At 42.3% G+C, this 16,145-nt stretch overlaps 1 protein-coding gene across 1 annotated transcript in view; it reads right to left on the bottom strand.

The window, feature by feature from the left end:
* Positions 1-16,145, bottom strand: part of HMCN1 (hemicentin 1) — a 195,460-nt gene that overhangs the window by 144,498 nt on the left and 34,817 nt on the right. The window contains exons 3-4 of the mRNA XM_075422725.1: positions 13,786-13,944; positions 13,081-13,203 (exon numbers count right to left, since the gene is read on the bottom strand). Coding sequence (XP_075278840.1) covers positions 13,081-13,203; positions 13,786-13,944 — 282 coding nt within the window. The remainder of the gene's footprint in view (positions 1-13,080; positions 13,204-13,785; positions 13,945-16,145) is intronic.

Here is a 16,145-nt window from a genome sequence, read left to right as displayed (position 1 = left end):
TGTTGTCTTACCAGTGCAGTTATCAGTTTTGAAGTGAACAGGCTTATGTGCCACATTAGAGAAAATCTATTTTTAAAAACATTAGTGCTTAGAAGACACGCAACTATAATAGAAGATACTACTGAAGCCCAGGTACACGTCCACACAACATCCATATCTGCACTTTTAAAAAGGAATTAGAGATACAAATCTACGCATATTTCTGGTCATCAACTAACTATGAATTGCCTGAAGCAAGAAGGAGAACTCCCTCATCCAGATCTACTGAGTAATTGCCTTCTACTGACTTGTTCAATTTTTTTCCCCAAAGCACTCAATACAAATTCCTGCTAGGCCCAGCACACGGGTCGGAATAGAGGGGAATGGTGCTTCAGAAGAGAAATTCTTGTGACCAGAACCAAATTCATGTCTTATAGAACTGTAGTCCTTAACTTTAAATATTTTCAATCACCATATCAAATATAATAAAAGAAAAAAAAAAAAAAAAAAGACAAAGCATAGGTCTACATTATCACCTACTTCAAGTGAAAATAACAAAGAAACCAAGATAATCCAAAGCCCGTGGGAGCCGAAGGTCCCCCCCGCACGCCTTCCCCTCCTCCATCCTCTGGAGCCGACACTACTATTAAATCAGGTTATATAAACATTTTTTTCCTCACACTTGGTCTCGGTGGCAAGGCGCTGGCAGCGGGGCGGCCGCTGTGAGAGGAGGCCGGGGCTGGCCACGGCCGGTGCCGGCCGCCCCTGCGGCAGCCCCCAGCAGAGCCGAGCCCCGTGGCCATGCCAAGGCGTGCACAGATGGGCCAAACGCGGCCCAGGTGGCGAGGCGCGAGGGACAAGGTGGGCAAGAGCCCTGCGCCACCCCCCTGCGGCACTGCGGGAGGGAGGAGGGGGCAGGAGGTGTCACCCATCAGCAGCGGAGGGCTCTCCGCAGCAGGTCCTCGGCTCCAGGGCCCGATTCCAGACACCAGCCCAGCAAAGCCTCATCTCCGGAGCTTAATGGGAATAATTCGCATGCTGTTTCCCTAAAAATGGGGTATACCATAGGTTTCTGTGCGAGAGAACGTTGTGATAGAAACCAGATTCCAGCCTGTTTTAACTATAAGTGAACTTGTTCTCATATGTTATACTATGAATGGCCAGCAACCTTTGTACAAACGTGAAAGGATTAAACAAGAAAAGGGCATAATTCAAAACACATTTGAGGCAGGGAGGGCATTTCTTCATAAATTATTATCCCTCCACTAATAGTAACACCTCAGCTGAGACACGCTGAACGCTCCCAACACGATGGGAAGCGAAACAGCAGCGACCATAGGACAACAGTCCTGCACGCCCTCTCCAGCACGGTTTGCATCAGCAAGGTGCTTCAGCATACTTTCAACAGAACACACAAAAAATCTCAGTAAAATCAACTGTACTACTCCAAACCCCCAACGTAATGTGACCCAAGAGAGAAATACGGTTTCTGCAACAGCCAGTGGCCAGCTGCTCAGCAGCTCTGTTTAATTTAGAGAAGCCTGGAACAGGAATCACAAGCCTTCAAAAGGATCCAGCTAATTCTAAGTCTTACCTTTAGAAATCATACATTTAGGTCCAAAAATGCTTCCAAAAGAAATTTCAATCTGTTCTACTCACATATATTGAGACGAATACAACACTTTTTTGTACTAGGCATATGGAAAAGTTTCCATTTAATTACAAGATGTTAACGCCACAGGTGGGTTTTTAAATTAATTGTAAAATTCAATGAACCTATATGAATTTTCAGAAGAAAGGAATTTTTCCAGTCTAGCTTAAGCAAAATAAATCAAGTCACAAGGTAAAGCATTGTTGCATGAGCTTTGCCACTATATATAAAGATTGGAATCATACACAAAATTCTTTCTTCTTAAGCTCAGAAAGGTTAACATTACATACCGGAAAATTTGGTGACATGACATTGTAACACAGATATGATAGGAGGAAAAGATATCTGTTATTCTGAAATTACTTCAAAAAACAAAACAAAACAAAAAAACAAACAAACAAAAAAAAATATGAGGTAACTGTTTTAGCTCTCATGACGTATTTTTGGGGTCTTCTAGTCATCACTCCCTCATCCCCAACTCGTGACCATCAACCTGACATGCCTCTTCCCGAGCAGCAACCACAGCAACCGGCAGGATGGAGATGGCAACCCACCCATCCAGCACTCCCAGACCAGTTCTGTGCTTGCTAATCACAGCTGGAAAGAATTAGAACACCCAAGCCTTCAGCGGCTTAGCTCACTCTCATACTCCAGCCTCATGAGAGAAGATTCTCTATATTTTTTTCTGTTGAAACCATTATTTCACAGTGAAAATAAGATAGAACAGAAAACACGGATGGAAAGAACACGCAGTTCTACCTAGGTCAATCGGTAAGTGCTACTGAAGCTTCCAAACCATCTCTCCACATTATAAACCAACACAAGATACTGGTTCTAGATTGCTCTAAGCCATTCCTGAATTGCATGAGAAGCGATTTAAGTTTGTTAGAATTATAATGATAAAATCACTCATTAAGAGCATCTATGCATACATGATGTCAGTCATCCCAAAGCACTTCGTTGACCTTTGATAGCAACCACAAGAAAAAAGCATCTTAAAATCAGAGTACTAGCAAAGACACTATACCAGCAGCTCTTACCAAAAGACATAAAACCATGCCTTACAGTGGTCACGCTAATTATAAAATGTGCCTGGAGCCAAATTATCATCTTGCCATTGGTTACTTCCTCAAGGTGCTCAGGTTTTAAATGTTGTTTTTCATATGTTGTATTTCATGAGTACAGGCACGGGAAGAAATTGTTTCTGAGGTGAAACTTCTCTCCTTGCAACTGCTCGTTCTCCCTCCTAAAGTTCACAGCCCCTCCTTGTCTGTTTCTGGGGTCATGCTGTAAGCCAGATCATTTGAATCATAGAATCATTAAAAGGATCTGGATTGAAAACAGCCTATCAGAGGGGGAAAATGTCTTAAATCACAGTCACCAAAACTCCACAGCACACAACTTCAGCAGAAGAATGCAAGACAGGTCCTTCCAGCTTAAATCTTTTTTTATGTTTGTTGTGGGGTTTTTTTCCAAATTCCACCTCTTGGTCTACACCACTGTATTAATTTCCTTTACAATAAATCCCACTTTCATCCAGCATAGCTCACTTCAAACCACCGCAGGACCATGTTACTTCTACAAACTTGCGAGGCGAGTGGGAAGGCTCTCCAGTGGGAAGTTTTGCAGCATGCAACCATTTATTTCAAAACAAAAATCAAAACAAATACTTTCATGAGCCCCAGATATCCTTTTTGGCAGACAGGAAAGCTGAGCCGTGGCAATTGTTCCAAAAGCTCACTTCCTTTCAAAGGTAAATTATATGAGGCCTTGTAGCCTATCACTGGAAACTCAAGCAACAGTTATTTATCGAGGCACAGCAGTCTAGGGTACTTTAAGAGACCGATAAAGCACACTTTCAAATTAGAAAAGGAACTTTCGGTGAAGTGAATCCAATAGTCTGCTACTCCCTTCCTCTGTCAATGACAAAAAAGTAAATTTCAGTTAATCATAAAGTCAATTCCGACACTCCGCCGTAAAAACACCAACACCAATTCTAATAGCATTGGGAAAAGAAGCGCTCGCCCAGCACCCCGACTCCTCACAGGTCCATTGCTGAAACAACCAGTATACTTGCAACCCTGATGCTACTCTGACTCTTATGGAAAGCTGCTGATCTTTGGACAGAAGAAACATATCTGGCATAAAAAGACTGGTTTCCACTTCTGCTGGGCCACCTTTCTTCAGTCGCAGGCTGTCAGCACCTCTTGGGCATGTTCTGCAGGGACCAGGCATCTACTGCTTCCGGGTGTGGAAGGGAACCACCTCTTCAGGTTTTGGTTTCTTTGTTGAGACAACCCAGCATAGCGTTCACCACATGTGACCAGGCTGGTTTTTGTCAAGGTGAGGACACACCTTACCAGAAATCTATCCAGTAAATAGTTTATTGGTACACAATCAAATCAGGTCAGAAATCTAACCTGAAGGGCACTTAATTAGCTGTCTCACCAAGTCTGTTACTAGTGGAAAACATGGGTCCAAAGGGTCAGCTGTGCACTGCTTTGTCAAAGTAAAAGCACAATTGAGCTATCCCTACATGACCCAGATGTCTGCATGAAAGCAGAAATCAGTTTGTCTGCATTCACAGGATGACACGTTTCAGAAGCTGTAAGTCACAACGATTTGACCGATTTCCAGAGCTGCGTACTGAATGTGATCCCTCATTGCATTTCCCAGTGCAGGGGGGAAAGCCTGGCAATAAAACCACTTCTTAACAACGTCAGAGAGAGATGACATGGCGGAGACAGAAGGCTTTGAACATAGAGCTACGAGTCCACAACAGAAAAATAGCATTGACATAATTGAAGAGCACCAAAATTGGTATCACCACATTCCTTAAAAAAAATCTCAAAATAGAGAATTAGCTATGTTCTCTTTCCAAGAGAAGGGAAGGTAATATTTTCCCCTCATCTCCACACTCCTCCTTCTGCTCCCATATTTGAATCTCCTTTATCAAATAAGAATGTTCATTCAAAAACTATCAAAATTCACTAGACCAATTTAAGGTCTGAGTTAGTATATAAATGGGAACTTAACGCAAGTAATCGCATTTCTGTAAAGCAGTAACACACAACGAAAGAAAAAAAAACCCACAACCTATTCTAACATCCCTTTGCTTTCAGAAGGCTTCAAAATGTCAGCTTCAAGGAAAAAAAACCCCTCAGTCTTGGATTTTTAGATCAATTTAAACCAGCTAAGTTTAAATTAAGGGAATTTTCAACTGGATGGCTGAGCACACGCTACGTTTTGTGGTCCCTGCTGGAACTAGATAATTTGCAGGCAATGAAAACAAATTCTGGGGATATAAAAATATTTGAACATATACCAAGATCCAGTCTGAGCCCAGAACAGAGACTGAGCTCAAACTTTGCTTTTTTAAATCTTTACCAAGTTTTTTTTTGTTCTTAATGAAAACAGTCTTCCACTATCCAGGAGCTTTTAAAATACCTTTACTCATCTCCTATCATTTGATTTAGCTAATCAATTTGCTGAGCCACTCTCCATCATCTTTGAGAGGTCCTGGAGGACAGGAGAGGTGCCCAAGGACTGGAGAAAGGCCAATGTCACTCCAATCTTCAAAAAGGGCAAGAAGGGGGACCCAGGGAACTACAGGCCGGTCAGCCTCACCTCCATCCCGGGAAAGGTGATGGAGCAGCTTATCCTGGAGGTCATCATCAAGCAAGTGGAAGAAAACAAGGTTATCAGGAGTAGTCAGCATGGATTCACCAAGGGGAAATCATGCCTGACCAATCTAATAGCTTTCTACGATGACATGACTGGCTGGGTAGACGAAGGGAGAGCCGTGGATGTTGTCTACCTCGACTTCAGCAAGGCTTTCGACAGTCTCCCATGATATCCTCCTAGGGAAGCTCAGGAAGTGTGGGCTGGATGAGTGGTCGGTGAAGTGGATTGAGAACTGGCTGAATGGCAGAACTCAGAGGGCTGTCATCAGCGGCTCTGAGTCTAGTTGGAGGCTGGTAACCAGTGGTGTGCCCCAGGGATCAGTACTGGGCCCAGTCTTGTTTAACTTCTTCATCAACGACCTGGATGAAGAGTTAGAATGTACCCTCAGCAAGTTTGCTGATGACACCAAACTGGGAGGTGTGGTAGACACACCAGAAGGCTGTGCTGCCATTCAGCGTGACCTGGATAGGCTGGAAAGCTGGGCAGAGAGGAACCTGATGAGGTTCAACAAGGGCAAGTGCAGGGTCCTGCACCTGGGGAGGAACAACCTCATGCACCAGTACAGGCTTGGGGTGGACCTGCTGGAGAGCAGCTCTGCGGAGAGGGACCTGGGTGTCCTGGTGGACGACAGGTTAACCATGAGCCAGCAGTGTGCCCTGGCTGCCAAGAAAGCCAATGGGATCCTGGGGTGCATCAAGAAGAGTGTGGCCAGCAGGACGAGGGAGGTTCTCCTGCCCCTCTACACTGCCCTGGTGAGGCCTCATCTGGAGTACTCTGTCCAGTTCTGGGCTCCCCAGTTCAAGAAAGATGAAGAGCTACTGGAGAGAGTCCAGCGGAGGGCTACAAGGATGATGAGGGGACTGGAACATCTTCCCTCTGAGGAGAGGCTGAGGGAGCTGGGCTTGTTCAGCCTGAAGAAGAGAAGGCTGAGAGGGGACCTAATAAATGCTTATAAATATCTGCAGGGTGGGTGTCAGGAGGATGGGGCCAAGCTCTTTTCAGTGGTGCCCAGCGACAGGACAAGGGGCAATGGGCACAAACTGAAGCAGAGGAAGTTCCGTCTGAACATGAGGAAGAACTTCTTCCCTCTGAGGGTGACGGAGCCCTGGAACAGGCTGCCCAGGGAGGTTGTGGAGTCTCCTTCTCTGGAGATATTCAAGACCCGCCTGGACAAGGTCCTGTGCAGCCTGCTGTAGGTGACCCTGCTTCGGCAGGAGGGTTGGACTAGATGACCCACAGAGGTCCCTTCCAACCCCTACCATTCTGTGATTCTGTGATTCTGTAATGGAATAGATGTAAAATTAAAAGACACGTATTGCCATAGTTTCATCTCAGATGTGTAACATGAATTTCAGGGATACTAGGTTTCCATCTGTGTATCTTACAGAACGGTAACGTTTACCTGCTCTTCAACCACATCATGAGATCCTTCTGGTTCTAGCTTTTAGTATTAATGACACACAATTCATTCTGTTATCTTTCCTTCTCTTTCTGGGCACACAAAGCGGAAGGTGACAGGGACCGGTCAGCATGGATTTGTCCAAAGGATGTAGCGGTTAGTGGACTGAACTCTTCCATCCAGTGCACATTTAATGGGTGTCTGGTCTTTCTTCTTTCATTCCACAGCTAGGTAGCCAGGTGAGGACACAAATACAAATCCCTGCCAGGATTCTAAAAGAAGTATCTCCTACTTCTGTAGCTCCTGCCATTTGTTACATCAGGAAAAAAAAAAATAAAGAAAAAACTAAGAGTTTGCATCTTCTTCCACTTTTGAAATGGATGAAGCAAAAGTAAGCAGGGCTACAGAAATGTGCAATATTTCCAAAGAGCAGGCATACACATATTACCTTCTGGCCTATTGTGAATGGAAAGTAAAGCAAAGCCGGGCTGGCTCACGCTCTTCAGGGAAGTCCAACCAACACTAAACATTAGGCATGGGCTCTTAAGCACACATTATGCCAACTATGTCTGACCTTAGGCATCTGCAAATGTATTTCCTTATATAAATACATATTGATCTAGTTACATAAAGTATGATTTTTAGACCCTCTGGTTCCTGTAATTGTACATTGGCTAAGCTAACAAGGGTTCTGTCCTCATTCTTATATTTTTAATTTGTGCAATTACTTTGCATAACTGCCAAGTTGTTACATTAGCCACACCACCTTGGTCTTTTCATGCACCCTAACAACACCACATTCCTATCTCACAGGAGTGTTAGGCGAACAGATACAGCAATGAAGTACTTAGATACTACAGCAACTGCTGTAAACCTGAGCTAAAACTCCACTTTATTAATTGTATACAGGCTGCCTGATGACCCTGAGGCTATTTCCCAGTTCTCATGTAGCAGAAGTTGCCCTTAAAATAAAATGCATCATCCCAGGGAAGAATTATGTTGTGCAACTGCCATTTCAGAAAAAAAGAAAGCAAGAACACCTTTGGTTTTAACCCAAGCATACATCAGAAGTAGAAGCCACTGAGAGTGAGCAAGGGTCTTAAATTCAGAGGGGAACCCAACTTCAGTTTTTTGAGCGTTATTCAAGTTCAAAAATGAAACTGGAAGGCAACAGAATGACCCAGCTGTCTGAAGTCTGGCAGTAACTTGCTTGTATAGTTCAATTTTTCCCTGAAGTTCAACAGGCAATTCTGGGAGATTCATTTCCCAACCCTGTCATTCCAAAGAGGTTTGCAATACTGTTGTAACACTGCTTTGGAAGTAGAATTCCCCCCCCCGCCTTTGGGACCCTTAAAGAAAGCCCCCAAACCAACAGCAGCTTTGTTGTTCTGCCAAAATGTGACTTGACGAATATTAGTAGAGGGGGAAGGGCAAATACAGAAATAATTTATACCACTTCTCCAGAGAATTTGCTCTTGCAACCTGCCCTGCTGTCAGGTCATTTCTTGGAATGCATACTGCAACCTGGAAAATCTATGGAGCATGGTCTCTATTCCCATTTGTTTATTCTGGGTCTCAAGTATATTTCTCAAACAGTGAAAGCAACAGGAGCTGAAGTTAACTGTTTCGTTGCTTAAGTATATGTAGGTTCATACTTCCACCCAAAGAGAAAAATATTCTAATAATGTCTTTAAATGCACGTCTAAAAATATGACCTAGACAATGCATGTGAAAATTATACTATGAAAATAATCGTTACACATATAACTATAATTACATGCATAAAAAACACACGACTGAAAAGTTTATTAGTGTTGAATCTCAAGCCCTTCAAAGTCAGAGAACACCAGAATTAAGCCCGCCTGCTTTCAACTGTCTGTAAAACGTCCTTTTGCAGTTGCTTTATGACAGTCCTTATGTACATGATCACAGTCTATTTTTTCCAGAGAACCCAAGTTCCATATAAAACAGAGAAAGGACAGCTGTAACTATTTTATTTTTCCTTCCTTTGGCTCTCACTGTACAATACATATCTTCAGAGTCGAAGCATACTCTCCAAGACAGCACTCAGCTGCCTCGCCCATGAAACCATTCCTTCTTTTTCTACGAAAATGGATTCTGACTGTTTGGGATGGAAGGAGAAGAGAAGGCAAGAAACAGAGCTACGCAAGAAACCTTAACTCTAAGCTGTAATTCTGAGCTTTTGACTCTATCACCTTCATATTATTCTTGTAAACCGGCAGAGGGGCCTTTTACATTTTCAACAAAGTGAAACAAAATTTAAAATTGCTTCCTCATGTAGCGTCATCCAAACACACGCTTGGTTCATACACACTGCAGAGCTTTAATGCTCACCTGAGCTGTGTAGGTGTAACTCGCAGGCTGCCATCCTCTGTGAGGGTTAACAGCCAGCAGAAACAGGATGCTTTTCCAGTGGGTTTGAGAGACTTCTGTTCATGGCAAAGCATGCATGAGTCCGAGGAATACTGCACTCCATTCCAGATCCACATGATCTTACAGACATCAGCCTTCTGCACCTTCCCCACAAGAATGACCCCTCTTGCGCCTTTCCATTTAACACATTGTTTCCAGTCCTCTCCTATCCCTGTCTTCCGTTTCCTCCCAAATCTCCTTCTATTCACATCACTGCTTTTATTCACAGGCTTCTCACTCAAATTCCAGACTCTTTTTTCTTTTTTCCATCTAGTCTCATCCACCTTTCAAGTCACTCCACAACACCCCTTCTCCCACCAAGTCAATGCCATGCCTCCAGTCTCCTTCACAGTCATTCTCAGGTCTTCTCCCACCAGTGTTCTGTATATGCAACATCCATTTCTACTTACTTTAAAAATCAGTAAGAAAGCTGTATTTTTAAGCAGCCTAGGGAAAATCTTCCCTTCTTACAGGAAGGTCAGAATAAGAAAAATCAAGCAAATGTTTCAATACTGCAAGAAAACTCCTACTCACTAGCTCAGTTCTTGTGAACTCCCAGCTTTGGCCATACTGATCAGTCCAATTCATCAGACACAACGACGACTCATTTTTATGACAAACAATTGAAATGACCTGGAGACATGATCTGAACCACCAATGACTAATTAATCTCCACTATTTTTAACCTGTACCGAATTCGTACTCTACTGATCGTTACTGTTCATGTTAGCACCAGTTCTGGCACCAGTACAAACCTTTGGGCATCGGAATCATTTAGAGGAATTTCCTTACAGTACTCCATTATGAGGGGAATCCGTAAATGTGGTGTAACCTAACTTCAGTTCAAGTCAAAATGAGTACCTTCTGGAAAGGTGCGAATAAAATTGGATATGGTTATGAAAACATAGAATCTGTTACTAACAGAAGAATTTAACCCATGATTGCTGAGTGCACTCAATGCATTTAAATTTTGAGCAATTATTGCAAATTAACCCTGAGCCTACAAAAGCAGCCGTGGAACCTCACTGCAGCCAAGGAAATCTCACCCTAAGGAAACACATTTCAAGATCAGGACTTAAATGCTTTGATGAAACAAGCATAACCACCTTTCCAAGACACTGGAAACAAAATGAGAATGCTACTGCTCTTTCAGACAGAAGGACATTCATTTTAGAACTGACTCAACAGTATAAAAATCTCAAACTAGAGAACTGTTTCCAAAATTTCAAACTGAAGACTACTTAATGAATTTGTAGTTAAGTACAGTAGCATTCATATGTCGTTAACAGAAGCAGAAGTTCAAAAGCAAAATTTGAATAATAAACCTTTGCCTTTTAAGGACTCTGGTCACAAAATACTTTTCCTCCCTTACAGACCTGTACTCAGATAGTTCATCAAATTTTACCAAATACGATGAAAACATATTTGGCCTCTTACTATTATAAGCCTGTCATGGTTTTTGAGTACAGCATTGCCTCTGGTGATGATGGTACACCCAGTATCTCAAATTAAGGAAAAATCTAAAAGAATTTTAGATAATTAAAACAAAACTTGTGCTTTCGACTTTAAGAATATTCTTATTAATCTAATGCACAGCAAATATGGCAAATTTGTCAAAATATGACCTGCCTGTCATACTGTTAGTAGAGCTTCATTCAGCAAACAAGTGGAGATACGTACTTCATGATTTGCTGGACTGAATCCAACACAACTTTTCAATCGACAATAATTTTGACCAAGTTAATTGTAGTATTTGAGATCAGAACATCTTTTGCAGAAGTGAAAAAGGCAAGAAGTTTTCTTAATCTTCTCAATAACACATGCATTGGATAAACATCAAGTATTGTTTTGCTGTTTCCTCGTAGCTAGCTTACGATATTGCTTCATTCTCCACTTAATGCACAAGGGGCAAGGATGAGAGTAATGGTTTGAAACTTTATACACTACAAATAGCTTTGTTTGTGTTTCTTGGGGGTAGAAATCAAAAATATTTGAACAAAACAAGACATTGGTTTGGCAGGGTATTCACAGTCAGTGACTTTGTAGCTCTTTCCCAGTCCACAATTCAGCATTAGCTGTCTCTAAGCCCGAAACAGTGAATATGTTATAGCATTTATAAACTTCATTCTTCACACATCATTGACTACTCTGTTAAAAAGGAGGGCAAGTTTTACTTCTGTTTTATCTCGCTTGAAGGATATACCATAAACAGCTGATGTAGATTCCTACTACATCTCCTGTCCATCTGCATCCGCCCATTGGTGGATCTGCTCCTTGAAAACAGCATTTCTGATCCAGAACTGAAATCTGCAGCAGAGGTTTTATTTGGGATGACAGCCTTTTGGTAAACTCACGTTCGCAGTCCCTTCGCCCAGGCACAGCTTTATGTAAGGTCAATGATCACTAAAATCATTTCAGAGTCTTTCCGTTTTAATGCAAGTTGTTCAGCAGTTATTGCAGCAGAGTTCTGAACGTGATGTAGAGGTGGGTTTGGGGTTTTTTTCCTAGGGGATCTCTTAAAGCCTATGGCCACTGAAAGGAGATGCAACTATATAAAGTGGCGCACTCTTCCCTCTCCCCAAAAAACCCTGCAAGAATAGCACCTAGTGATATCGTCACTCGTCGGAAACCATCTCTGGCTCTTGTGCAGGCCAGCTCCACTGAACACCACGGTGTTGCCTAGTACCTACAAGTGGCTCTTTCTGCTCACTTCTACCTCCCCAAACCAGAAGAAAACAAAAACAATCAAAAAAAAAAAAAAAAAAAACCAAACAAAAAAACCACAACTTTATCCTAAAACTTCAGCCCTGGCAAAGAGGATTTCCTGTTGGCAGTATCATGATCCCTCCCATACAAAGGGATTTCACAGAGGCTCACAGAAAGAAGTTTTCCCCTTCATACACACGTAATTGCAAAACGCAGGTCAGGAGCTGCACAGTCCTACCAGTTAATTTCTTTTCTTCTGACTTTTAACCCAGCTAACTCTGAGAGGATAAATCCTCTGGGAAGTTCCTCCATTTGATCACCTTCACATCACTGCCAATACCTTATAACATCCCCAGTAAGAACTTCAACTTTTCTAGGCAACAACAGTAGAAAATTGCAATGTTTCTCCAACATTTGTCATTGTCCAAACTCTAGGAAAGAAAAAGGAACAAACCAAAGTAAATTTTTATTAAAAAGCCTCATCTAGTTACTGCCTATACCACAAAGGCAAAGGAAAATGTTTACAATGTTTATGAACAATTCCAGCTCCCCAGATATCTAGCGTGATCTCATCTCTCTCCAAACCATTTTCTCATGCACTATTGAAATTTCATTTCTGCTTAAGACTCACTGGAGTTTTCAAAGAAAATAGTCATTCAGGGATATGGGTCGGCAATCACAGCCAGCAACCACAGACGGTAAGTCAGCAGAGCTATCAGAAGTATTGAAACTATGACATCAATTAAAAAGTCACCACAGTTACTCTGTGAACAGTGGAAACCTGCTAGCTCCCACCTGTCCATCCATAGTGTGAGGAACATTTTTGTCCGGGCTTATTAGTAGTCCTTTGCTTGCTAATAACATGATGCTCACTTAAAGCTGATACTGCACTCATGCAGAGTAGTAAAGCCGCTTGGCTACTCAGAGCGCAGAACGGCTCCTTATTTTAAAGGCTGTACTCCCAGAAGTCTTCTGGCACTGGCAGAGTGAAGATGGTGAGGTTCTGTGTAGATATGGCAGCTCATACTTCCCTAACATAAATAAAAGTCATCCAGCTGCATTCTAATATAGCAGAAGGGAAGGGAAAGGTGGAACAGAGTCGACATAACAGTAGAACATTCAGAATTTCCCCTTGGGCACCCTAACCCATGATCAAGTCATTTAAAGATTTAGAGTATAAGCCCCTGCCTTGTTTTCTCTATATATTGCAGAATTCAAGCAAAGTTACCTCATTAACTTGTCTTTTATCCAAGTGAAAAACTTGACCGGAACTCGTTGAGGCAATTTCTTCATAGACCTTGTAACCAATATGATCCCTGTCATCACAGTCTCCAGTCAGCACAAACACTACCTGTATTTCGGAAAAAAAAAATAAAATAAAACACCAAACCACACACACCTCCTTTGGCACATGGTGCAAGCTGCAGGAAAACACTGCAAAGACAGCGTTAAGGCATGACAGCAAAAGAATTGTCTCAATTGGCATGGGTTCACATGACGTTGCATGAAGGACAGCCAGATTGCCCTCACCACTGATAGAAAAAGCAAGGAAGAAGAAAAGGAACAGGCAAAAGCCACGCTAGAAGTGATATTCATCTATCAACACTTGCTCTTCACAGAGTACTTCTCAGAACAATGTAAAAACATCCATGTAAGTGGTAACGTGCCCAAGAACACAGATACTGGCACAAAGTTAATTCATTAGTTCATTGCACTATTTAATTGAACAGGATATTCCTTTAAGTTTTTTCTTAACCAGATCAGTTAACTCTCCATTCAAAAAGAAAAAAAGAAGCTCCCTAGCATGGCAGTATTATGGTCCCTTCTGTAAAAAGATTTCACCGAATCTCACACAGAAGAAATTTACCCTTCAATATTGAGAAAATCGGGCGTCGAATACATAAGCCAGCTCATGATGTAAAACCCCTCCTACCTGTGATTGTTTCTGTTGAATGAGTTGAAGTACTTCATGGGCAAGTCTATAATCCTTGGACCGTGCATCAGTAAATACATAGATGAAAGAACCAGGAAGAGAAATCTCTAGAGCAATCTTTATTGCCCCGATGCTCATCTCTGGACAGTCTCCACCACCCTGCTCACGAGAACAAGAAATACAAAACATTTTTCTGAGAAAAAAAGAACATGTCAAATAAGTTACTTTCTTTTGGGACATTCCAGACAGATACTTCCTCAGCTTCTAATAATTTATCCACTTTGTTTATCCCAAGCATTGTACGGTTTCTGCAGAGTGCTGCCACAGACTCATGCTCACAAGCAACAACTGCAACAACTCCTTAGGGAAGGTCAAGTCAAAGAAGGGTTGTGGTTAGCCCCAAAAATGGTTGGTGCCATGGTCACTCTTATCTTTTCTGGGAGCACCATGTTTTGTTTAGCTCCAGCTCTGGTGACAGCTCTGTTTCCTATGCTCACATGCTCCCTCACTGGCTGACAATTTAATCTCTCCGGTAGTACGCAGCAGTCATGGGAGGTCATGGTCAGAGCCGCAGATGGGAAATGATCTCAGCCAAGCAGAGCTGAGCTCCAGGAGGACCTTTAGACACCAGAGCAGCAAGAACTTGGCCCAGACGCCACACTGCGAGGCAGGCAGCGCAGGGAGCTCGGCAGAGGGGGCACAGGTGAGGTGGTCCCAGCGACCTGGGCTGCTAAACCTCCGCACCGCTGGAGGTTCTGCAGACCGTGTGTTCAATCAAAATGCTTCCAAGGATGACTTTATTTAACTTTATATGAAAGGAACGGTTTCTCTTCCTAAATTAAGAATTAGGGGAAAACACTGTTTAAATAAAAGTTCGCTTTAACTTACATAATAACTAAGTTGGTATATTGAAGACAGAACTTTCCAGAGAGCTGAATACAAACAGTAAAACCTGCCCCTGTAAACACCAGCAGACCTCTGCACTTTCAAGATTAAATATAAAAGTAATTTCTTTTATTTCTACAGTCAACACGCCTTCATCCATGCTTACATACGAATCTCCACATGCTGGGAAGGAAGAAGAAAAAAGATAATGCAATTGTTGCAACTATTTTTCATTCTTGAGATGCCATCAAAAATTATGTTTTGAGGTTATACATTCACACAGACACATAAAACAGAAAAAAACCTTACCTCCCACAGTTGCTCAGTCCTTAAGAATTTCAGCTGTCCCCAACAAAATGTTCATGTCCGTAACAATTTTTAATCTATCACTATCTTAATCCCATTTCAAGGCAAGAATATCAATAAACTTCGCATCTGTGTTACAGAATAGGTACATGGCTATTGTTCTTTTCTACGTGTAGTCTTACTTCTAAGGGAAGAGCAAGGGGTAGACTCCAGACAGCCTGAAATTCAAGAGATAATTCTCCAAAAACTTTTTTGACAGACATCCGAACTTTATCTTGGCAATGCTTACTCAGTCCTATGGGACAGGTCAGCATATCCAGGTTACTTCTCTCTTGCTCTTGCAAAGCGAGTATCATACTCGGCAAAAGGCTCTTCCACATAAAGTTTTAATTTGTAGGCAAAGTCAAGATAATAGCTAAATTCCATAGACACCTACTTGGAACAAGAAAATCTCTGATCCCACTTGAAGTCTACTGGATTATTGTCTCAGGTAATATTCTGTATGGCAGCATCTATTTTCCACGTACAATAGGAAAAGCAGTGCTCAGCTAAATGGTTGTTCTGAGAACAAGCACGAACTTTTTTATTCTCCTAATATAAAAGAGGGGTATTCTCAAAAGGCAGCTAGGTAAAACTACAAAACAGAAATGTATTAGCTTTGTCTAAACAAAAGCAGAAAATTTTCCTTCCTTTCTTTCCAACTTGCAATTAAATATGGTCACAATTGCCTGGTGAAGTTTTCTGGAAAGACAGAGGTGAGTAAAGCTCAGCAAGCCTCATTTTCCACTCAGCTTGGACAGGCACACAAATTTCCCCTACCTCCACAATATCCTTTCTCGCACCTTTTAACTGTCCCTAGGAAAAACCCCGTGCTGGTTTTGGCTGGGATAGAGTTGATTGTCTTCGTGGCAGCTGGTATGAGGCTGTGTTTTGGATTTGTGCAGAAAACACTGTTGACAACACAGGGGTGTTTTAGTCATTGCTGAGCAGTGCTTACACACAGCCAAGGCCTTTTCTGCTCCTCGCCCTGTCCCACCAGTGAGCGGGCTGGGGGTGCACAAGAAACTACCTGACAGGAGGATGTAGTGAGGCGGGGGTTGGTCTCTTCTCCCAGGTAACCAACGATAGGACGAGAGGCAATGGCCTCAAGCTGCGTCAGGGGAGGTTCA

This window comes from Opisthocomus hoazin, chromosome 6, assembly GCF_030867145.1.
Source record: "Opisthocomus hoazin isolate bOpiHoa1 chromosome 6, bOpiHoa1.hap1, whole genome shotgun sequence".
In the NCBI taxonomy this organism is placed as follows: Eukaryota; Metazoa; Chordata; class Aves; order Opisthocomiformes; family Opisthocomidae; genus Opisthocomus; species Opisthocomus hoazin.
Note: the sequence above shows the minus strand (reverse complement) of the source record. Positions and strands in the feature narration are given on the sequence as shown.